Raw genomic sequence first — 24,013 nt, 5'->3', positions numbered from 1 at the left:
CAGGGCAGAAGTTTTTTCTATTCAAAAATTAAAATTTCAATTTATTTTTTACCCAAAATACATAAAAATAAAATAATTAGTTAAAAAAGAAAATCAAAACTATCAAATCACGCTCCACAGATCCCAAACACCATACACGCACGCTAGCAGTCACCACCACTACCACCGAAGCAGATCGAGACGCCACCACTGTCTTCCTTCAAGGATTGCAGATCCCCTACCTGTTCACGTTTTAGCTTCTGTTGATTTGAGTTTTAAGTGTATATTTGTGTGTGACAAAGAGAGAGAGACTGGTAATTTGGGTTTTTTTTTTTATATACCAAATTTGTTTAATTTAGCTCCTAAAAGGAATTTAAGGTTCTGAAAGAAAAGACTTTTTTTTATGGTATAATTTTTATATTCATTGCCTCATATATTTTTTCCGGGAATAAGTGTCGATTATTCTTAATAATGATAATAAAAAAAAATGTCAATTATTCGTTTAGAGAATGTATTTATGAATTTGTTTTTCATTATTTTGTAAAAGCCAAGACGTGCTATAAAAGGCCTCATACGTTTGTCATGGGTGATCGAGTTTTAAGGGCAGGAGCAGGACAGAACCTGAACCTTCATATAAATATGGCATCACAGACAAAAAAAAAAGAAGAAGAAGAAAGAAAGAAACAACTCAGGGACTCAAATTATATTTAAAAAACGCCAAGGACTAATTTAATGTGGATTTAACACTCAGATTAATTTTTAACCCAGAAATATCATATAAGTTTGGATTTTTCAACATGAATATAATATTGAAAGTGTCATATAACATCCAATTAACCTAGGTTTTTTTATCATGTCAATACCTTGACTTGATTTTTTTCTCGACCTCGACCTGTCAAAAATCTCATATCAATTGGATTCTAGACCAATTCAGGTTTTATAATCATGTTAAATGATGATAAATTTTGATTTCTAACATATGTGTAACAAAAAATTCTCAAATTACTAGATAAATGTTAGGTTAACTATGAGATTATCCCGATCTTACAACTTAGATCGCAGGTTAGCAAGTTGACCTGAGTTGACTCGATCAATTGTTTTGTTTTTTTTTAATTGAATATGTTTTTTTAATATTATTTTTATTTATTTATTTTTCAATTTCATCTTCAACATTAGGTTATTTAGAAATAGAACTTTATAATTTTTTTTTTAATTTGCTTTATATGGAGTTTCCTAGTCTTATGGATTCAGTTTTCTTTTTCAACATTCACCACTGTATCTATTGAAAATGGAGCTTTATAATTTTTTTTTTTTTTATGAAGTTATCTCAATCTCGTGACCTAGATCGCGAGTTTAACATATTAGCTCGGGTTGACTTTGATTATGTTTTTTTTTCTCATTTCATCTTTCAATTTTTGATTGATTGAAAATTGGGTTTTGTAATTTGTTTCGATTTGATTTTTATAGGGTTTTCTCAATTTCATGACTCGAGTTGAGGGTTTGACAGGTTAACCCAGGTTGAATGATCTTTTAGTTTTTTTTAACCTTTTTAATATATTTATTTTATTCTATCATTCAACATTGGGCTAATTAAAAATTAGTCTTCATAATTTATTTTAATTTTCTTTCTATAGATTACATGGTCTCATGATCTAAGTCGCAAATTTGACAGATTTGAGTGTGTTTGGGAGTGCGATTGAACCATGGTTTTGAAAAAAATTTATTTTTTTTTTCAAATTAATTTTTTTGTGCTTTTAGATCATATGCTAGTGTCAAAAATAAATTTTTAAAAATAAAAAAAATATTATTTTAATATATTTTCAAACAAAAATTATTTTGAAAAGAAATCTCCATCACACTTCCAAACAGACCCTAAGACACTTTCATGTTATAGAGTAATATAAAACTATTTTTGAAATCTCACCTAACAACTTAAACTATTAAATTGAGATAATTCTTTTACATTTCATTATTGTAAAATTTTTAATTTGACCCTTCAATTTTTTGTTTTCATAATAGTTATGCATTCGGCCCTACAAAAATAATATATTTTCTCCACAGCCTCTTTAATTTGGTCCTATAATTTTTTTGATTGTAATCCCCACTTAAAAATTCCTAGTTTCACCTGAATCTAGACAAACTTGAGAAACATAATTGCAAATAATTATTTATAATTTAGAAATCGTACATTCATTATTACACATATCTCATATCTAGACTTTGTTTGGGCGAAACCTACAAGATTCAAACCAACCAGGTTTTTAATGGACATGCACTTTATTCGTCTTTGGACTTTGGTTTACTCAGGATGAGGCAGCACAGGATCTTCCATGTTCTTGCAACTTGTAGTTGTGTTGATGATGCAATTTTCTGTGCTAAATAGTGTAACCTTTGGAATGATATATTCTCTTTTTCTCGTGACATACCAGGGATTTGACAAGAAATAAAAAACAGCACTTAAACAAAAAGTTCGTATTTTTGCAGGATTGTGTATGGCATTTCGTATATAATTAGACGATTGGAGGATACAAGTGCTGTTTTTTACCGAAAAAACCCAACCCGATCGACTTTACTTGTTGCCACTCTTGATGCCCTCTTATACCTTACCACCACCACCCTTACAGCCGTACAGCCTTACAAAGATTTATCGTAAGGTCCTAATTTAATTTTCGCGTGATTAATCGATATGAACTTGCTCCCTGGGATTGTGACTTAATTTGTTGAGACAGACATAATTAATATATGCCTTCGAGGACTTTAGGGAAATCAATGTTCGAAGGACCAAAAGAATTCCTTCACTAGCACGAGTCTAGCACGTTCTCTTTCCAAGAACCAGTCAGTGCACTGTCTTAATCCGAGGCAAGTCTTCGACGCTAGCCTAGCTAAAATCCTGATTTGACATCGCAATAAAAATCCACTGGGACAAGCCTGGCCTCGATAAAAAATGAAAGCGACTCGGACTCATATAAATGTATATTTATTTGTTTCAATATACGTACGTAGAAGTATCTTTATAATTTCAGTTTTTATGATTATTTCTTTAATCATCTTTAAACTGATTTTTTTTTTTTGAGATTAGTAATGCACTGTTGTTTTGGAGCTTTATTCCCACCGGAACCAAAATTTGAAACCCCAATATTTTACCCTCCAATTAACAGCATCCTAAATTGCATAAGTTCATCGTTAAACTAACGAGGGAAAGGTGCCCTTTGGATATTAACCACTCAGGAATTCAAATTCATCATCAATTCCTTGCCATATAGAATTAAGTTTGTACGCAATAATCTTAAGAGATATCTTTTAATTGCCTTTGCTTTATGGTTCCAAAAGTTGAGCGTTTGATCGAGGTGGAGAAATAATCTGTATTTCTTTTAACACTTTATAAATATAAAGTTTGTATATAGAGAGAACAGTCTCTATGATAAGACTTCTACATATAACATCAAATTTAATGCAAAATATATTCTCCGTTGATGATGGATAACCATTCTAGAAAGTTTTGAGATCTCACACTTAAGTATGACACAAATTAATGTTGTTAATAATTAATTTTATTTTGATTTTTTAATGATTTTAATATTGGAAGCATAATATGAAAAGGTTCAAGATTCTAGATGATTAAGAGACGTATAATTTTCTTCGAAAAAGAAAGTGAAGGAAAAAAAAAAGAAAAAAGAAAAAAATTACAAGCATAATTGAACAACAAAGCCGTAATGCTTTTTCTTTGGGTAAAAAGCTGTCACTTTACTTTTTAAACTTGGCTCAATTATCATGCGAGATTCGTATTCTAAATAATAAGAAAAATAGTGTTTCTCTGCACATGAATGCGTGACCCATAAAAAGAAACAAATTAGCGTTAATAAGTGGAAAATAAAATGTCAGATCAGGTCATGACTCATGTATAATCACTGATGATAATTTTACCTGAGGTTGATGGATATCACATCATCTAAATAGGTTGGTTTTTTTTATAATTATTTTAACTTCAAATATAAATATTATCAAACCCATTTAAAATCTAATATAAATCTAATTTAAAATATATATTTATATTATATATATATATATATGTATAATATTTATATTTTTTTATCTAATATAATATATACATGACTCAATACTAATATATATTATATTTATCAAATATATATTTTTATTGAATATTAAATAATAATCAAAATCAAAATCTAATAAATAATATTTAAATTGTTTTATTTCAGTAAATAATAAATATAAAAAACCTTATTACCTTGATACACGCGATTACACACGCACGGGCAAGGACACAAGTGAGGAATTATATGGGAAAAGCGTGGCTGTTGTGGGACCCAGAGTTGATGATTAGGTTACGGACATCTCATGGAACATGGAACACCTGTGGACCCCATCTTGATCATTGGGTAGGAAACATGAGCGGGCCCTCAAATGTCTGGTTGTCCGTTTATTGGCTTTTGCTGATTGGCTAGTCCATGAACGTGTCTTGTAATCTCAGTGGACAGCAAGTGGGTCTCGTCTTCCTGTACACACACACACACACTATTGTTTCTTATCAAACATTCCTAAATTCCAAAGGGAATTTTGATTTGATTAGAATTCTCTGATATTAGGCCGAGGCCGACCACAGAAGAAGCATTTGGGTTTATGATGGTCGTGCCCATCTTCACTGTGATCATTGGAAATCTGACATAAAAATATGTGCTTGCCGACAGGATGTTTCTAATATTCCACGAGATAAATTCCCTGTTCCTAATATCATATCGAAGTAAAATCGGTATAATTAGTTCCAAATTTCCAAAGCAGTTCCAGGGGAACTTTTTCTTCACGGTGATCGCTAATTCATACGATTCAACTCTCACGGATTAAAGAATAAATTTAAGGTACATATAGAACAATTAACCAATCAAGATTTAAAAACAAATCGAATAAAAGAATCCACGTCTTTTATGCATTAAAAAAACGTATTTAATTCGACAGCCTCATTGGGAAGCCTGAAGTTTTCTCGACAAGCGTAACAAGTTACCTCGCATTCTTTACCTCCACGCTCTTTCATACAGAGCAACGAACTACCCTATTCTCTTAACCCGGGGCTCCAATATCGGCAAAAAGTCACTGTTGATATTTGAGGCCGAAGACCAAATCAAGCTCAAAGATATCAGTAGAAATATCAATTCTAGGCCTTTACACTCTGCGTTACCTGGGAAGACATGGTCATTCAATGATTAAGAGAGCATGTTTTTGGATTAAAGATTACTTTGAACCTCGTTGCGTTTAAAACGTCTGGGACATTGAAACCGTCCTCGAAGCTAGTTATTGCCCTGGCATGCTGCATAGCCATCGCAGAAGCAGAGTGAAAAAATAATTAGAAAGAGGCCCCCTTCTTGTGCAAAAAGAAAGGCACAGATGTACTAAATTGACAGCATACATCCCCAAGGAGCACGAAATAACCAGTGTTAACTTGGAACTATCAATCGAACGATTACATCCGAGGCTCAAATTTACATGAAAAAACAACTGCCAAAAAGTAAATATCGTAGTTTTCTTCACCTAGAAACAAACCATACTGATTTGGCCTACATACAATGGTTGATGCAAACGCTTGATCCAACGTGGATGCAAAAACTATAGCCTTAATCATGGATCCGGTGCACTTGCTGGTAAAAGGCTTGTCCCTTTTTTCCAAGGGTCATCAATTCTTGCTGCGGGAGTTTCTAATTAGAATAGAAGTTGAGAGAATAGTTAAATTTCTGTATCTCAATCCCCAAGAAGACATAATGGTTGTCGCATACTAAGCTCCGCTTTGAGCGCTGGAAATCTCTCCAAGTCATGAGACTCACCAAGAACTTTCTGCATATAAACAAAGTAAAGAAGAAATAAACATAATTGGAACCGGTGAATAATTGGAAATCAAACGGATGCTTTTATATAGTCAAATGCATTTTGAAAGCAACTAAATTTGAGCTTTTGATTACCATCAGCATTTAAAGATCACGCCAGACATTTAAAATTCTTATTAACACAAGCCTGTTCCAGCTTTGATGTGGGCTACACTGGAGCCTGTAGCACACCAGATAATCCCTATTTTGCATGTTATATAGCAAGCAAAATAGAAAAATCTACTTCAGTCGTTACCAGCAAGTAAAAGGCACGTGTTCCCTTCCAAAAATTTTGTGAAGGATTCATGCCAAACCAAGTCCATGCTAACATTGATTTTTGACGACCAACAGAAAACACCTTTGACCAACAGTAAAAAGTCTCTGGTTCTGTTGTTATGGTCTATTCATACCGATAAGAAAATGGATTTTTTATATGTACAAGTGATTATTAACCCACTTCATGAAAAAATAATTTTTCATGCACTGCTCGTTCACGTTGGCCAGTCATGAAGAGAGAAGTTTGAGAGTAAAAGGAACAGAAATGACAAGGAATGGTGGAACTCACTGTTAGCAACTTGGGAGCCAAAACTTCCAAGTTTTTTTGTTATTTTTTAAAGACATCCTTATAAAAATTATTTATCATATATTATCCACTGAAACTTTCCTAAAACTTTCCATAAACCTATTTTTGAACAAGACATCCACGAAATCATATTAAATTCTTATTAAAAAATATGAACATGATATTAAACACAAGGCGACCCGTATCAAGCACATAAGTTGCACCACTTTATTATACTTTAAATGGCTCTTACGAAGTGTAAACAATTAAATAAAAAATAAAAACAAAAACAAAATCATAGTTTAAAATAAATAGAGACTTGGTAAAACTTTGGTGATTGGTAATTTACCAATTTAACGTGCATGATTTAAAAATTATTGTGCTCATGAAATATTAAAAAGCAAAACAAGAAAATTTTATGTCCATCCCCCTTCATAAATTATTAAAAGATCTGGATCAAGTGCAAAATAAAATGATTTGGTTTATACTTTTACATGAAATATGCAATATTTTCCCCTGGAGCACACATGCCATCATATGCAACATTTTTAACAGGAGTCTGGGGCAAACTTTAAATGCAATAGTTATCTAAGCAAAATGATGGTCAATCTTGAACAAAGATTGTGGACTTCTATTCATCCATTCTGGAAGGGATTTAATTCAAAAGTGAACAATTTTATTGGATAGATCTTATTACCAATGATACATTTAATGTATGGTAGACCATATTGAGAAGCAGACTGTTATAGTTATGGATATGCTTGGAAACTGGACTGAAATCTTTTCGGAGAGTAATGTGTATCTCACACTAAAACATAAAAAGCGATTGCATATCCCAACTAAAGAAACAACTTCACTAACACTATAGGAAAGATAATAAAGTAGTGTCACTAAATAACGTAATTAGCAAAGCACTTTCTGAATTGATGAATATGCACCCATAGCAACATGCAGACCCAATAGCTAGCACACGGGAACCAAAACATGTCCAGAAATATATGCAAACAAAGACAAGCATGGACAATCACAAATGCACCACACCCAAGTAAATGACTTCATTATGCTTTTGCATTCTATCATTGTAACAAACAATGCTCACGGGGAAAAAACCATTGGCGAAGGCCACTTTAGTTCCCTATAGTTTGCACCGTGTGCACTTTAGTCTCTAGAAGTATTGGTGCAATGTTACCCTTGTGGGGGGGCGACCTTTTAACTTCTAATTGATAACAAGATCCAACAGAATATACTTTGTTTTTAGTGCACAAGCTATAGGGAATAAGAGAGGTTAACACAAACAATTTATGCTACTAACAGAAGTTATCAAGCGTCCAAAAATCACTAACTCATAACTATAAGAAGAAATATATGATTTATTTTGAATAAAGATTGACAATTCAAGCAAAAAAAATTTAAATGAAAAGACTTCAGAGAAATGACATACCAGTGCCGCAGCATGTGCTTCTTGCAAAATATTCCCATCTATCTCCAACCTGGCAATAGGAAACTCTGGAAGATGTCCAGATTGCTTTTTCCCGAGCAAGTCGCCAGGTCCACGGAGAAGAAGATCCATATTTGCCAAGTAAAAACCATCTGATGACTTCTCCAGCACTTTCAGACGGTCAAGGCTGCTGGTTGTAGATGCGACCAGTAAACATTTGGACTTCCTTGCCCCACGTCCAACTCGTCCTCTAAGTTGATGCAACTGAGCTATTCCAAATCTTTCAGCATTCATAACAACCATCATAGATGCATCTGGGACATCAACACCAATCTCAATTACTTGAGTGGAAAGCAGTATATGTGTTACACCAGATCTGAATCGTTTCAACGCTTCATCTTTATCATCACTCTTCATTTTTCCATGTAACAACCCACAGTTGTAATCCTGAAACCTGTGAGATATAACTTCAAGATCAGCAGCAGCAGCACGTAGCTGAGGCAGTTGCTCTGATTGTTCAATGACTGGGTACACAAGATACACTCTCCCCCCTGCCTCTAACTCATCTCTCATCATCTGGCAAAATCAATTTGATAATCAATTAGTGTTGGTGGTAATAGCAGGGAGAGAGACGACAAGCAACTAGCAGAAGTATGGCTTTATACCCGCTAACCTACTAAACTTTTGGAGTTACCAAATCTAGCCGCTCTTTCAAGTCTTCTTTAAAATCAAAATTTCATGACATCGAATGCAAAAAAAGCCTCTGAACTTAACATGCAACAAGGAAACTCAAACATTTAAGATAGCAATAAAATTTGATATTTTAGATTACTTTTGGGTTTTTTTATACACAAACGGATTTATAAAGTTAATCTCCAATTTCAATCTCGCTCTTAATAATATGACTTCGTCTCTGTTAAATCCTATACAGATAACTAAACATTAATGTTATTCTACAGTATTACTTTTATCTAATTGAATATAGGATACATCCAAAATTGATTTTCACAAGGGGATTGTGCATCTTTAAAAACTTTCGTATGGATTGCCATATCTTAAATTTTTTAGTATAATGATCATCACAAATAACTTATGCCAAACGACAGAACATAGTTACTAGCACGTTTATTTTACTTTTAAAGAACATTAATTTTTCTAACAATATTTTAAGTAGAAGTTAGGATGGGATTACAATGTTCAAAATTGATATCATGCAATTTCAATTGCTAATAAAGGACACTTTAAATGAAGATTAATTTAGTCACTGCATAAAGTTATGAAGTGGGATTAACAGATGGTGGAGTGCAAATAAAACCATTCCTAATAGAATTACCACCACTGACATATACAAAGCTATGATTTACAATTTAAAGATCCTAACAAAAAACATGGCAAACCATGAACATAGTAAGATCCATAAAGCAGATAGCTTAGTATCTGGTAGAAAAACATAACAAGACAGTACAAAAGTATTGGGATCTATTATAACATACATAATTTTGACTGAGAAATTATACGAGAGATGGAGGATCTTTCTTAAACACTATCTTTCTCTTCACCAACAGTTTGAAGCGGTATGTTCTTTGGAGGGGTTTGGAAATTTCACTAGTCTGTTCTTTCCCACCTCTTGGTCGTTCACCTCATTGTTGCTTTTTGTTTGGTCAATCCCCCAAAGAGAAAAATCAAATGACAACGGTAATGAACTACTATTGCAAGGGAGGTCAAATGGGCATTCTCCATAATGCACGTGTTGTGTTATAAAAGACCTACAGAATATTCAGTGATTTAGTGTGTGCGGAATGGGTGAACTGACAGAATTTTAAAGGTTTGTTATTGAATAAGGTGATCATTCATCACACATAAGAAAATTTTAATTTGAAAAGAAAATGGAACGGAATAAACAGGGTAAGCTATCTCCGATCTCTCTGAAAAACGTCCAAGGACACTCCCCAAAATGTAACATGTTATAAGGTTCTTAATAAATGTTCCAATGATTGTCATAAGACCTGTTATAAAGTCCTCTAGGAAGGTAAGAAAAAGTCCCAAGCCTTAAGACATCCTGCTCATGTCATGAAGAAGTTACAAAATTCTTGAGACGTGTTTTAAACTACACAGTACATTTAGACATGTTAAAATAAAACAGTACCAAACCTTGTAGACATCTTCAAAGCCATCATAATTTCCTTCAAAAATATATGTTTCAACCGGAACTCTTCCAGGAGGCAAGTCAGTTATCTGCCAACAAAGAAACCAAACAATGACCTTATAAGAGGTGAATTTAATTAAATCCACCAACAGCTTGTAAATATCAAAAAAAAAAAATTATGTAAGAATTCATGGGGGCCCAAAAATCAGATGCATAGCCACTTTATTAAGGGAAAAAAATTTGATATCTTCAATCCAAAACTTATGCTAGAAGAACTCAGCCATACGGCTCCAAAATACAAACTTAAATATATGTAAGCAGCTGTCTACTTTAACTGCTATGTATTACATGAATGAATTATGCAGTGCCCCTTGTTAGCAACCAGAAAAAGAAATAAAATAAGTTAGAGAAGAAAACCATGACTTGTGGCCAAATACTGTTTTTCACTAAACTTGTTTGAAATTGGTTTTGAAAGATGTATATGTGAAGTCTAGACAACCTTGTCCATAACCAAGATATAGATAACTTATGCCCAACATTATGAAATAAGGTTAAAAGATTTAAGGAAAGTTATAAAAAGCTGCTCAAATGAAAAGATTATAACCGAAGAGGCAAAATATTTACTTACTTGTGTTAAAGACATATCTCCATATAACGCCAGAGCAAGTGTCCTTGGAATGGGAGTGGCTGACATGGCAAGAACATGTGGGGCCATATGGAAATCACCTTCTGAAGATGTATCCGTGTTGGATGCTGACATTCTTGAACTTAGAGGGCTATGGTATAGCTGCAGAGATTAGGTTCCATGCCTCAATCACCCCGTCTTATAAAATAATCACAGAAAGATAATGAAACCTTGAGTTGCAAATGACAGCATTAAATTTTGTTTAAAATAAATGATAGCGAAATGATTTTCAGGACAAAATAGCAAAAAACAACTTAGAAGCATGCATCAGGTAAGAGATTCATCTTTGACAATGGAAGCATCACAAATAAGTCATCAATGCTATTTACAAAATCCACTTTTTTGTTAATGACACTGCCAGCATTTCTTAGGCGGTAAATTAATAGCAAAGGTCCAAGCATAATGGTAAGAACAAGACTGGAGATTGTATTTTCTTCTTTCCAGGTTTGATAATACAATGAAAAAGGATATAGAAAGATGACTGCGTGTTTAATTCCATAAATAAAATAGAACTCCTGACAAATCAATCATGTAAGATGTAAGATAAAAACCATCTATCCAATTATAAAAAACCTTCCTTTCATCCTCTTAACTAATTTTGTGGATCAGTTCACTTCCATTTTAGCTTCATACTTCCAATTTAAACACTATTCCTGTCCTACTTATCTTACAAAGTAAACACACCACTCCTCCCTCCTTCCATACCCCCACTTTCTTTCACCCTAGCAAAACTGATGTATCAGAATTGTTACAGAACTCACAAACATCATTAACTCTCCTGCCACAGCTGATTTCATTTTAAAGCAACACCAGGATATCTATTGCAATCTTAACAGAGTTTGAAGACAACCATTTCAAACTTCAAACTAATAGACCTTAGTTCCAATAACTTCACCGCACCAATTAGCTCTTGATACAGTCAAAACTCAGTACATACCACCTGCAATTTTCCACACTTAAAATTTTATTACATCAATTTGACTGCATCATAGAGCCCAGTAGAGTTATTATATCAATTTTCAGCACTTTTGTTTAAAAGACTAGGAAAATCTTTGCAGCAGAAATAATAGTTGGATCTATAGTGAAATATATGTAGCTCCTGAATAAATTTAGGGAGCCAGTCTTCAGAGTATGTTTTGGAAAATCATGATCAATGGGAAAGCATAAAGATGTAATATTCGCTATTTAGTCCAAAACATTTCTTGCTCTTGAATCTACCATATTCAGTGATGGGCCAGCAAACCAGGCTGCAATTGAAGCATGATCAGATGTACAGGAAATCAACACAAGGAAATGATTTTATAAAGCAACAAAATATTGTTCTACAAATGCTATAGAAACCTGCTCAGTAAATATTACATTTTTTGGCAGTGTTGGAGGGGGTGATTTAGCACCAGGCCTTGACAGTTTCTTACAGATAATAGGCCTCTTTCAAGTTCCTTTCTCTAGGTGACATTAATGGGGGTTGATTGAGGGCCAGGGCGTGTCAGCTCTTACTGATAATAAAAGTTTTATAGTGTGCTCTATATGCAGCTCTGTAAGATGAAGTAATAAAAAGTGATTTAATATCTTGTTTTCCAAAAACTGTGACCAAAAACAAATAAAATGGGGGGAACAATTCACAGACAACCCAAGTTTAAAACTGAAACTTGGTTGAGTGCAGTAGTACAGAGCTTATGAGAAACACATCAAATATTACCGATCCATGTAAAATTCTCAGCTATAAATTATCAATCCACATCGCAAAATTCTTGTCTAAGAATTTTGGCATTACATCACTAATTCATATAAAATCATCCTTCACCTGACATAGTTATATTCTGCCATCGTCAACAAGTTTGGAAACCAATGATCCCCATAGGCTGCATCAACTCAGTAATGATTACACAACCCTATCCCTTCTCATTGTCCTTAAAATTCATCCACATCATAAAAAAGCACCAAAGTTGTGTGTGACACTTGCATAAAAAACTCTATACAGCCAGCTCAGTACCTCCACTTGCTTCCACCACTGAAATTCAGTTTCTCTTGACCATTCAAAGCAACCACAAATCTCCAGAATCACTCACCCAAACAAGCTTCAATTATCAAGTCATTGGCCTATAACATGTGATGGATTACGAAGAGTGACTTGCAGGATTAATATTTGCTTATTCCATGTTTTTAATATTTTTCATGAACTTTATATTTCCTATTTAGCACTTAAGAAAGTGTTAGGATTTAGTTCTATAACCTATTACTATGTTTTTCTATGGTTTAATATTCCCTTTTTTTTCAGATAAGTATAGAAGTTCAACTACCTCAGTGAGTGTTGAACCCGTAACCTTTGGCTCAACTGCCATTCCAACTGGGCTAATGTGTTTCTGCTTGTAGAAGCTTCAAACCCATACAAGCCACTGCAGTTAGGCATTAGTAATGAGTCTGAACATTGATTGATCAAATAAATGAGTATTTGAGATTTCATAGAATTCTCTTAAATTTTTTATTGTTTTTGTTTTTGCTCATCCCTTCATTTGACATCAATGGGAATATGGAGAAGATTTTTGTACTTAAAATTTGATCTTCTTGAATCTTTTCTAATCTACATGCCACAATATTCTCAAAAAAATTGAACACCAAGAAAAACTAAAGAAACCAAATCATCATGCTGTTTGAGTAAATCTTCACGAACAAGGAAGTAATAACAAGCGATTGCAATGACAAAAGACAAAAGACATGAAATAACAGATTAAGTTAACTAGATATTTACAGTAAAAAGTCATCATACTAGAACAAGGAGGCAGACAACCTTACTATTAAACCTTCCTCTCTGGATCACACCGAAGCGTTGTTGCTCATCTACTACAGCAATGCGTAAAGCAGAGAATTCTACATTCTCAGATATCAAACTGTGGGTTCCAATGACCATAGAGATGTCTCCACTTTGGAGATCCTGTCAATTAACTCAATGAAAAACAATCTCAAAGATTGTCTTTTAAGAATCAAACAAGCACTTGATAAAAAAGCATACCCTACGAATCATCCGTGATTGTTTCGATGGGGTTGATCCTGTTAATAAAGCAACAGAAGGCTTTGACTGGACTTCGCCCATAGTCTCTAGCAAATTAAGTAACTGTTCATAATGTTGGATCGCAAGCAACTCCGTTGGAACCATGAAAGCTGCCTAAAGTACAGAGACCTCATTATATGTATGCAACATAGAGCATACACATTGCAAAGTGATAACTATCAAAGAAGTTAACATGACAAAATATGTGGGAATAATCCAGAAAAATAAAATAAATTAAGGAACAAATACGTGTATTACATAATATGTTCATGAAGTGGTCAACCTGATAACCAGAACCAATAACCTCCATACAAGCCAGAAAAGCTACAATCGTTTTCCCACATCCAACATCACCCTGAAACAAACATCAAATTTGAAGAATGAAATCTTTTTCAGAGTTCAATAATCTCAATCAAGTGCCACAAAGTTTAACATAGAATCTGATTACTCTATACTGATAACCAAAAATAACTCTTTGGATAAGCTCAAAACAGAACATCAGATTGAAAGCAAATAGAAACAGGTTCTACATTGTTTTTAGTGATAAAACAACTAGTCATATAAAATCCAGAACCTGTAAGAGTCGATTCATGGGAACTGGTCGCTTCAGATCCCATATAATTTGTGAAGAAGCACTTAGCTGGCTTGAAGTAAGGGAATATGGAAGAGCCTTCAAGAATTTCTTGGTGAGATTGGACCATTCTTCCACATAAACAGCATTCAACTCAGGTTTGCTGTACTTGTCCAGCAGTCCATCTTTCTCCATTCGCGAACCAAGACCTTCAAGCATTTGAAATAAGCGCCCCAACTGCAGAGAGAGTGATACACTAGAGTTAATAAAAGAAAAGCCATGAGACATCAGCACAAAAACAACTTGCAATACAAGGAAAAGGCAGAAACAACAAGCTTCAAGTAAAATAGATAGTGACCTTCCAGCTACTGAAAAAAGAAAAGAGAAAAAGATGCAACCCAGTCAATGGCTGTAAACAAGATTTTGGAAATAATCATGTGATGATGTCACCAGGAGAATTATCATCAATTAAATAGCATGCATTCCAGATCATAATTGCACTCCCTTTTATAAAACGGTCTGCTACTGCAATGAATCATGTACAAATGAACAATAATGATACAGAGCGAATACATAATGTCTCACAGCAATACAATTGTGATTCATATGCCATAAAGTAACATGAAATTTCAGATCACCTGTAGATAAAAGAACTCATCAAAAATAAGCCTTTTGCGAGCTAAATCAGCCTCATCTGCATTTTTTGGCTGGTGAATCCCTATATATGCCTGCAATTTTTTGAGAAAAGAAATTTAGGTTTATCAAAATAAGCAAGCATTGACAGGAAATAACAGCCACACATGCCATATTTGTGCACATAAATAGAGGCACTGCCATAGTTAAATGTTCACAATGCAATTTATTTTATTGTTGAAATATTATTTTATAGCATTCTAATCCGTTGAAGAACTTCAACACCCACACTGATCACTGATCAGAACTCCTAAAAGCTCAAGACTGCTTGGAAGAAGACAGAACTGAGGCACAGCAAACCACACAATTTACCTCAAAACTTGATGACAATATAGATGATCTATCAGCAAATCAAGCACATTATCACTAGTAACATTAATGGTCATTCTTGTTATATGAAGAACCAAATATGCATTAATATATCAATAATTGAAACATATTCTAGAAGACTTCCTTACTTCATGGAGACGTAAAAGTCCAAAATCCTGAATGATTTCTTTTGGAATAGGATCAACATCAGCAAGCAGGGCTCGTACAGCTCTGGAAGATATAAGAGAAAGGTAAGAACTTGTACATACCTCAAAACTACACACTGTTGTCTCATAAACTAAAAAAAAATAGCTTGAGCCCCTTAACGATTCCTTTTTTGGTGATCAAGTTTTCTTTCAGATTAAACTAATGAGTAAACTTCTTTCATGTATACTATGATGTTGACGCATATGCAAAGAAGCATAAAACTGCTAAATTCAAAGAAAATGCCTGTGGGGGGTAAGATTGTATATTTTAAAAAATAGTCTAATAAAAAAGAAATTATGGAACCACCCACCATGGTTAAGAGGGTGAGTGCACTTAAATTATTTTAAAGAAAATCTACATTATTGTCACTCTAAACACATTTTAGAGAACAAAGACCACCTAATTCTATTACTTTTTTTAGTTATGGAACAAAATATGAGAAGAATGATTACTGCCACGCAGCATTAAAATATGAGAAGAATGATTGCTGCCACGCAGCATTCCTGAGTACTTTCCTAATGTCATGCCTCAAGCACATAAAGTATATATGCTATTCATGAAAAGAAGTCACAACAGAATTGCTGCCACATCGTGGGGGGAAATGGGCTAATAGTAGTACACTGCACCACTTTGTGCAAAATCTTAGGAAAATTATGGAGAAGAATGATTCAACCAGATTCATGCAATGTTTGATTGATCTGAAAATGTACGCAAATGGTTGTTTAAAAAACACATGGACTTTTTCTTTCCTTTTTTTTCCGACTAGGACATTTTCTTGGAGATCTATTTTGTTGAATAACTCTTTTGACCAAAATCAAGCATTTGGAGAACACAATCCTTACTGAAGTTTCTATCAAAAAACTCATCTACAGAGGTAAGGAAAATGCTAAGAACCATCAGAATGAACTTTCCAAAAGGTTTCACAGTGTCAAAAAAGCAGGTACAACATATAATTCTCTAACGTCTACAGAAGACTCAACATTGTTGGTCAACAAATGTGGTTCATATCTTGGAGTACACTAAACCAGATCTCTTTTCTTTAGATAAGAGGAAATTGTGTAAATAGCCAAAAAAGAATTGCAAAAGCATAATTTTCTTATATATAAGCAATTAATGCCAACTGTACAGCATGAAAGGAATAGCACATAACAAAATAAGAGACAATAAAAGGCTTAGCTTCATGCTCTACACATGCACACATATCCTAAAGAAGGATTAGACTTGAATCATTAATCATAGAAGCAACAGGAACTGAGAAAAGGGGCTGTCTTTGAATGACAGGAGATGCCAAACTACAAAAAAGGGTATCGCACAAAACCTTGAAATAGTATCCCGAAGAAAGTCAGGATTTAAGCCTCCTTTTGAAGGGTATATAGGATATGGCCTCCCTTCCACAATAGAAGATGAATCTTCTCTGTCTTCTAGCACATCAATATTGTATTCTCTTATTTCATAGTGATCTCCTTTAGTACTCATGGTTCTAACCTACATCACAACACATTCACGCACCAAGTCTCAAAATGCCCAAAACTCAAAATATGATGTCAATGAATAAATCAAACAACTTGAGAATAGAATTAAAGGGGAACCATACATCATATGGAAAAAAAAATATAACCACTTCTTTTTATAATAAAAAATCTAATTATTTTAGTCATTGCTGATCCTACTATGCTACTTGAAGAATCAATTCACACTATCATATTTTTTATACCTAAATAGACCACTATAGAAATGACAGACACTGAAATATGTGTGACATCAGCAGTAACGACCAAGCTCAATACATCTAAGAAATCATTTCCATAAAGAATATCTGACTACCGACACCCCTTTCCAGAAAATTCAACATACAATCAGCATTAGGATGGAGGCACAATGCTGGTTGACATTTAGTTCACAAACTATCATTTTTGAATGGGTAAAACTATAAAAGTTCTATTGCAACAAAGGGTATAATACAAGGGATGATAAAACAGAAACAATAAGGAAAAGAAAGAAATGTTAAAGCACGAAAAAAGCTAGATTCTGAGCCTTAAGAAAGTAAGAATAGACAGGAGGACAGAATCCCCTTTCATGCTAGTGCACGCTACTATAATCCACTAATTAACATGGCAAGTAGATGGGAGAATTTCACAAGTAAACAAACGGTTATACATCCTAGAAAAGAAGTTGGTTTACGGGAAGAGATCACACAACCATATTTTTTAATATCAGGAGAACTAATTCACAAAATGCATAAACAAATAATATCATAAGCAATTCGGTACCTATATGAATATAAAAATATAAGGGGGGAAAGGCAAAAAAAAAATGAAGAGGAAAAAAGGCTTTTCTCTCATTTCTCTTGACTAATTCAATCAAAGAGAAAATGTACATGAAAATATTCTTTGGAAAAAATCGCAGAAAAGAAAAGGGAAATGTCTCCACACAAATAGATTAAATGTATGTGAGTGCGCAATGTACAATCATACATACATGAAGTGGAAACTTTACATCAATTATTCTCTAGAAGAGCTATCCAAGTCCTAAAAAAACCTCCAAAGCTAGTTTCTGGAAAGGACAACTTCAATAAAAGGTCTCAAACAAAAAGTACAAAATACAGCATCCAAAAGTTTATAAATGTTTTTTCACCCCAACACCACCTTGGAAAATAAGTTCACAAGATATGCAATTACACAACTTGAAGTAAATTAGTCTACAGCATCCCTCATTGGAAATACAAGTAAAATGACTCATGCAAAGTAGAAACTTCATAGAATCAGCAGGCCAAAAGAAGAAGAAAGATCCAGTAATGGGACTTGTTACAAATTTCTTGCCCTTGCTCAAGCTAACACTCCTAGATGAAACAATATGAAAACAACTGAATATACCTTTATCAAGACACGGAAAAAAAAAGCATCCAGTGGAGAAGTCCTACTCACCTTACCACTAACGCAGACAACATCTCCCAATTTATGTTTCGCTTCGACTTTTTTAAGAAATGGTAGACAAGTAAAACGGGTGCCACGAAAATATTTCTTAAGGTGCAGATAAATCGTCTTCTTTCCTCCACTATTGTTGTCATCAATCAAGTGCTTAGATTCATTGTTTATAATCTCACAAGCCACAATCACTTCAGCAAATGCTAGTGAATAACTGGCTTTAACAGCCCTGAAAGAGAAATGGTCAATAATATCAACATTGATACACAAACTTCCCATTCACTTAGTGATCAATGCATCAACAGACAAGCACGCAGAAGATGTGTGTAGTTAGACATGAAAATGTATAAGTGCACATGAAGAGAGTGGAAATTATGCACAGCAAGAAACTGGAAATCGAATAAATATAAGAAAATATCTAAATATGCTGAGACACATGGTGTCCTTAAAAACAGGTTTAAAACTTAATTACACAAGACCTGACAACATGATGTCAGCCAAAAAAACAAGAACAGTGCATTGAAGGGTTAGACGCAACAAATACCCAAAATCATGTACTCTGTTTTCCCTTACCTAATATAAGTGATATTGGAACTCCGAGAACTTAATAAAACACAGGCCAAAATATGTTGATGTACTGAAAACAATCTGACATTTTGTTCGTCCAGCATAAAGAATGAGAGGGTAAGAATTTCAGGAACGATACCTCAATACCTGGAAGATGTTACTTTCCCAACAGAAATCAAATACTGTCCATCGTCAATTCCAAAATGTGCATTCTGCAAATCAGCATAGGTTCGAGGAAAATGTTGCAGCAACTTCCGCAACTGCATGAACATGACAAGAATGTGAACCCATGTCCTATTCCAATTATAAGAACATAAAAGAACTTCAACTTTTCACATTATCTGCAACAGACCCTACCGTGTAAAAACCACAATTTTCTAGCTGACGACGTTGCCTAGTACTTAACCCAGGTAAGCAACTGATAGGTTTATCAAGATATGCAAGATTTACTTGTGATTCAAGCTCCACTTTGGTAGTGTATTCTTCCATGCCAATTTTAGGAACTATTTTTTCTTCAGTTTCCAACGTCATGTCCGGAGAATATAAAGGCAAACTGTGAAGATTTTCTTCTTTTATTTCTTTTGATGTATATGTATTTTCTTCCCTGAATTCACTTAATATGTATGAGCTTTCACCTCTTAATTCTTTTGGCATGGAAGAGTTCACATTTTCAGTGTGTGGAGAAGTCAACTGTTCATGAAGAGTATCTGGATCAACACATTTCACACCCATAGCATTTGGAAGAAATCCTTCCAGAATTTTAGCTGCTAGAAGGCTGTTAATTTCAGACTCATCATACAGTTCCACTGGAGGAGAACTACCCAAGACAATGGATGGAAATCTTTTACAGGCCAAGGAGACATCAAAATCATCTGTATCATCTTTGGCATTCCCTCTAAATTGTTTTGCAGCTGTTTCATTCTCGATTAAATCATGAAAACCATCATAATCCATGAGCGCTTGGACCTGTAAGAAATTAAAAATTGCAGGTCAAAGAACATCTAGAATGAAGAGCTAAATAACACTCAAGACAATGCAGACGAAGCATTCTTCATATTCCAATAACATAGAGAATAATTACACGATTATGTAGGATAAAACCTCGTGAAAATACAAAACCTAAAACAAAAGGGTGGGGTGACTTCCACTAACAAGAATGATTGATCCATGCTTATGAGATGCCTCTTGATTACAAGCTGCTGGGCATTTTTCTCTGGAAATCTTCATGATCGATTTCTCAGCTATTAGCTGTGATCTCTAACATAATTAAACCAATGATAACCCTTGCCTTAAAAATCCCAACAGTGTTTTTATCAAGATTATTCTAACCTATCATTAATTTTGTTCTAGATCACATTTTACCCAACAGACTTGCATGTTGTTCACTCTTTGGGGGGGGGGGGGGGGTTCAAAAGAAAAGGGAAAGGCAATAAAAGTAAGAACTCTCATTAAGTCTAAATAGCTTAATTACAAAACTTTGTAGGTAAGAAATATCCAAACAATAGGATTGATAGAAATTCAAAAAAAAAAAGGAAAACCTCCAAGCAAGAGGAAGACAGCATTTAAGTGAAGTTTCCTTCAAATACTGTTATCGAGTTTTTACCATCAACCCAGGTCGTTTTTATTTCTCCGTGTCACCTTTTTCATCTTGAATGGAATCGAGCTTCTAAAACATTTAAATTTTTTTTCCACACATGGCCAAATTATTCTCCACCATCAAGTTTCTATAACTACTCATTACGGATCCAAGATTTGCTAATGCTACACATCATCTTGAAGAAAAGGCCCACTGCAGTGAGTGAAGAAATTGTAGAAACAAAAGAAAAAAAGGCAAAGAGAACAAATGCAAAAGAAAACTCGTCTGTCAACACACACTCGTTTACCCTATTAAGCAATTTTGACCGATTTGATATACTTTGTTCGCCATGCTTGCCTGCTTGTTTAAACAACCTTTCCACAAATGTATGCTTCGAACAAGAAGGAAATTTTGATATCCTGAAGACGAAATTATTAAACCTGCAACTCAAAAGGGAAAATTCAGATTGTTGGAAGTGTTCTCAAAAAGAAAAATCCTTCGATCAGAATAAAATAAGAATACAATAAGCACCTCATATTTCTACTCAAAGCACTTCGATACCCTCTCTCAGCTTTAAAGAAAACTATAGTCGTCGGCCATTTTCCACTACAACACTGAAATGGAATCTTTGATCAAGAGATAAATAAATAAAGAACTGTAGTTCTTCTTTTTGTAAAAAAAAAAAAACCTAGATAATTATTTCAATAACAATTTATAGAAAAACAAATAAGGAAATAGCATTCCTATGCTTACAATACGAAACGATCCCATAGCCGATAGAGTCGGTGCCATGAGAAGCAAGCTCAAAACAAGAGCATGTCCTGTCCTGTCCTTCCTAATTATAAAGTCGATGCAATGAAGAAAGAAGAAAGAATGAAAGAAAGAGACACCTCCAGTTCGATTCCGTGTTTATAATCTGTATCTAATTTATGACTAGTTTCGATTAATTTTAAAAAGAAGAAATACATTGCTTCTTGCTTCTTCCCTCTACCCTTTGACACGAACTGTAATAATTAATATCAGTGGGTGTGGAAAGAAGAAGAGCTCGTATCCAGAGGCGGGAGATATTATTATTGTTATTGTTATAACAAAAGCCCTGCTTTGCTTTCCCGGCCCAATTCATGAGCCCACATCTCTTCATGTGAAAATAGGCCGAAATCGATTTAATTTAGTCACTGCATTTGTCTTTGAAGTCGATATGTACCCCCGTAGTTTCAATTGTGTCAGTCACAACTGATTAGCGTCAAGTATTTGTGAACCAACCTTTCGATTAGGGATAAAATGACCAATTTCTGCATGGAATTTTTTTATATGAAATGTTAGGAGCACGTTGAAACTTGCATAATTTAGTTGAAAAAAAATTATTTGAAAACCAAATTATAATATCCACTTAAACAATAAAGTGAATAGAAACGAAACAAGATTTTATATGCAAGAAAAAAAAAGATATGAATTGCTTTAATATACAACCCGTTTAGAGACTGTTTAGGATAATAATATTGATTATTTTTTAAAGTATTTTTTTATTTAAAAATATATTAAAATAATATTTTTTATTTTTATAAATTTATTTTTATCATCAATGCATCAAAATAATTAAAAAATAATATTTTTTTCAAAACACAATTAAAACCTAACACACCTTAGAAGTGAATTAACTTTAAAAATTAGATTTTTCAAAATTATCGTGTATGGCTTGTTATGTACAATAAATATCATGTTTTACAACAATACTTACAAGCTTAAAATATTAAAAAATTAATCTTCCGAAAATAATATTAAAACTTTTTAAATAGAAATGAAAGTATCTTGGATATTAAAAATTAAGAATAACAAACAATATAACTTTTATTTTATATATCTCAAAGTTCGAGTGAAAAATAATTTAGTTTTTATAGTTCACTGAAATTAACTAATATTTATAGTATAAAATTAATTTAACAATGTTTTTCTTAGAAATGCACTACTCTTCAATCAAAATTTTCTACCCTTTCTATTTTTCATTTTTTTTCTTCTTATGTTTGTTTTTAAATGAACGTGAACGGAATAAATTGGAAAATATCTTAATTTCATGGAAAAAAAAAAAACTAAGCCATTAGCTATATACGGATTTTAAAACACAGGGACTACCTTTATACTATTTTAAACTACAAGGACTGATGGAACTGGTTTAGCTAAACTAAGGGATGGGGCTATTATTAACTCCTCGGGCTCACGCTCTGCTCCTAGCTGTGAGGAAAAAAATGTCACCCGCTATGCTGTATAAATACATCACACATCTCATCTAGGGTTTGGAGGCTACCCTGTAAAGGCAAAAGCATGTATTGTGTTAGCGGCGTCTAGGGTTTGAGAGATCGATCTGTTTTCACTGCAACAATTTCTTCTGTATTTGATAATTTTTTGCACGAGGGCTGAGGCAAATAGGGGAGAACAAGATAAGATCAATCAATGGCTCTCAAATACCGGTAGGTTCTCTACTGGATGCCCTGTCCTTTAACAGCCCTTGAAATCAAAATCCAATGGCATCATAGTACGGGTTTTGTGCTTTGATCGGTTATTCATGAAAGTTATTTTTGAGTTCAAAGTTTTCTTTGACCAAATCTCTCTTTCTGCATAATCAATCTTTCCCTTCTCACAAGCCCGCCTCCAAACGCCATTACATAATCCATTTCATAATACTTTTCAATTCTCTTTATTTCTTATTTTATTAATCCTTTAAGCTACCAAGGAAGACAAGATTTGGGCATGAGCCTGCAACAACTATAATTTGCGCACCATGTAGAGATACATGGGTTGTTGTTAGCAAAGAGTAATGTGCCAAAATGCTAATCTGAGGTTTTTTTTATTTGAGGTTTAAAGCTTGAGAAATTCCTATGATCTGAACTTTGTAAAGTGACGGGGGATTCGTCCAAGGAATCCTTAACTTGACTGGAGCAAACAAGTTTCATGTTTGTATAGTCCAAAGTAAACGTCATATATAAATGCCCGGATACGTTGAGGTCCTCCATGGGGTGCTCCTCCGTTGAAGGGGGGTCTCATATTCCATTGCCTTGTGTAGCAGCGTCGCTGCCTTTACATTTTGGGACTGGCCATGAGACAAACATTTCAATTTCACTTATTTTCTTCTGTGTTTCTTCATTATTGTTTTCGTTTAACTAAAAAACCATCTCCCAAAAATCCTCAAAATACCTATAATCCAGGTTAAGTTTTTCTTTGAAAAACTACCATTGAGTTTTTTCTTAAAATAAAACTTGTTAACACTAAAATTAACCAATTTGGTATTCGGAACATAAAAAATAATAACTTTTTCTCTGGAATTTAGCTAAACTTTTCCAATCCTTTACAAATAAAGGACTTGAAAATATTGGGAAAAAATCAAACTCCTCGGGGATCTACATACTTTAGCTAAACAAAGAAACTTCGAGAGTAGCTTT

The 24,013-nt window shown here is 33.7% G+C and overlaps 1 protein-coding gene across 4 annotated transcripts; it reads right to left on the bottom strand.

Annotated features, from left to right (window-relative positions):
- Nucleotides 1-5,380: 5,380 nt before the first annotated feature.
- On the bottom strand, nt 5,381-21,632 carry LOC7475530 (ATP-dependent DNA helicase homolog RECG, chloroplastic). Of its 4 annotated transcripts, none has more exons than XM_052456422.1 (17): nt 21,333-21,629; nt 21,111-21,205; nt 20,887-21,019; nt 19,361-19,969; nt 19,151-19,263; nt 18,437-18,665; nt 16,831-16,997; nt 15,455-15,536; nt 14,942-15,031; nt 14,307-14,540; nt 13,991-14,087; nt 13,694-13,842; nt 13,472-13,615; nt 10,627-10,785; nt 10,004-10,087; nt 7,856-8,428; nt 5,381-5,823 (listed from the first exon to the last, which is right to left on the bottom strand). In XM_052456422.1, exons 1-17 carry the CDS (start codon nt 21,369-21,371, stop codon nt 5,731-5,733), a joined length of 3,090 nt encoding a protein of 1,029 aa, XP_052312382.1. In that variant the 5' UTR covers nt 21,372-21,629; the 3' UTR covers nt 5,381-5,730. The 4 variants fall into 4 exon arrangements, with proteins under 4 accessions (XP_052312382.1, XP_052312383.1, XP_024466296.2 ...); XM_052456423.1 differs by having other exon boundaries at nt 13,694-13,846; nt 14,016-14,087; XM_024610528.2 differs by having other exon boundaries at nt 21,111-21,193.
- Nucleotides 21,633-24,013: the final 2,381 nt, after the last annotated feature.

Source organism: Populus trichocarpa, chromosome 10, assembly GCF_000002775.5.
Source record: "Populus trichocarpa isolate Nisqually-1 chromosome 10, P.trichocarpa_v4.1, whole genome shotgun sequence".
Classification (NCBI taxonomy): Eukaryota; Viridiplantae; Streptophyta; class Magnoliopsida; order Malpighiales; family Salicaceae; genus Populus; species Populus trichocarpa.
The sequence above is the reverse complement of the archived record's forward strand: the minus strand, read 5'-3'. Positions and strand labels throughout refer to the sequence as shown.